This window comes from Aptenodytes forsteri, unplaced genomic scaffold, assembly GCF_000699145.1.
Source record: "Aptenodytes forsteri isolate BGI_AS27 unplaced genomic scaffold, ASM69914v1 Scaffold50, whole genome shotgun sequence".
Taxonomy (NCBI): domain Eukaryota; kingdom Metazoa; phylum Chordata; class Aves; order Sphenisciformes; family Spheniscidae; genus Aptenodytes; species Aptenodytes forsteri.
This window is the reverse complement of record NW_008795126.1, coordinates 1,484,555-1,485,540: the sequence shown is the minus strand read 5'-3', so window position 1 is coordinate 1,485,540 and position 986 is coordinate 1,484,555. Positions and strand designations below refer to the sequence as shown.

The 986-nt window shown below is 64.0% G+C and overlaps 1 protein-coding gene across 1 annotated transcript in view; it reads right to left on the bottom strand.

Annotated features, from left to right (window-relative positions):
• The window catches only part of FOXC2 (forkhead box C2), a 3,233-nt gene extending 2,327 nt beyond the window's left edge, over nucleotides 1-906 (bottom strand). Inside the window, exon 1 of the mRNA XM_019471528.1 lies at nucleotides 1-906. Within this exon, the coding sequence (XP_019327073.1) occupies nucleotides 1-715 (715 nt within the window). The 5' untranslated portion in view covers nucleotides 716-906.
• Between the last annotated feature and the right edge of the window lie 80 nt (nucleotides 907-986).

Here is a 986-nt window from a genome sequence, read left to right as displayed (position 1 = left end):
CCTTGGTGATCACCGGCAGCTCGGGAGACGCCGTCTCGCTCTTGATCACCACCTTCTTCTCGGAGGCCGGCGCCGAGGCGGAGGAAGAGGAAGAGGAGGAGGAGGCTTCCTTGGGGAGGTCGGCGCCGGGCAGCCCGGGGGGCTTGGGCTGCTCCTTCAGCAGCCGTTCCCGGGCCTCCTCCTTCTCCTTGGAGACATCCTTCTTCTTGAAGCGTCTCCGGCGGCGCAGGAAGCTGCCGTTCTCGAACATGTTGTAGGAGTCGGGGTCCAGGGTCCAGTAGCTGCCCTTGCCCGGCTTCTTGTCGTCGCGGGGCACCTTGACGAAGCACTCGTTGAGGGAGAGGTTGTGGCGGATGCTGTTCTGCCAGCCCTGCTTGTTCTCGCGGTAGAAAGGGAAGCGGTCCATGATGAACTGGTAAATCCCATTGAGCGTGATCTTCTTGTCGGGGGCGTTCTGGATGGCCATGGTGATGAGGGCGATGTAGCTGTAAGGTGGCTTCACCAGGTCCTTGGGGGCGGCGGGTTGGTGGGGGTGGTAGGGTCCGTAGGAGCGCCCCATGCCCGCCGCGTACTGCTCGGCGTGGCCCGAGTAGACGCTCATGGGGTTGCCCATGCCGCCGTACGTCCCCGCCGTCCGGTAGTAGTTCTGCTCGCTTAAATACGGCACCACTCCCAAAGCGTTGGGGTCCGAGACGGAGTAGCGAGCCTGCATCATGGAGAGGGGCTTCCCGCGGCCGGGGAGGAGAGGAAGAGGAGGAGGAGGAGGGTGGAAGGGCCTCACCCCCGTCCGGGACCCCCTCTGCGGAGAAGGAAGAGGGGAGAGAGGGAGAGAGCGGGAGAGAGAGAGAGCCGCAGAGACGAGCTAGATCCCAGCGTGTCCTCTAGCAGCGGCACCGCAGCAGCAGCATCCTTCGGGGCGCCGGGGGCAGGGTGGTCTCTGGCGGCCTCTTCCCTCCTTATTACTGTGATTCTTGTATACACACCTA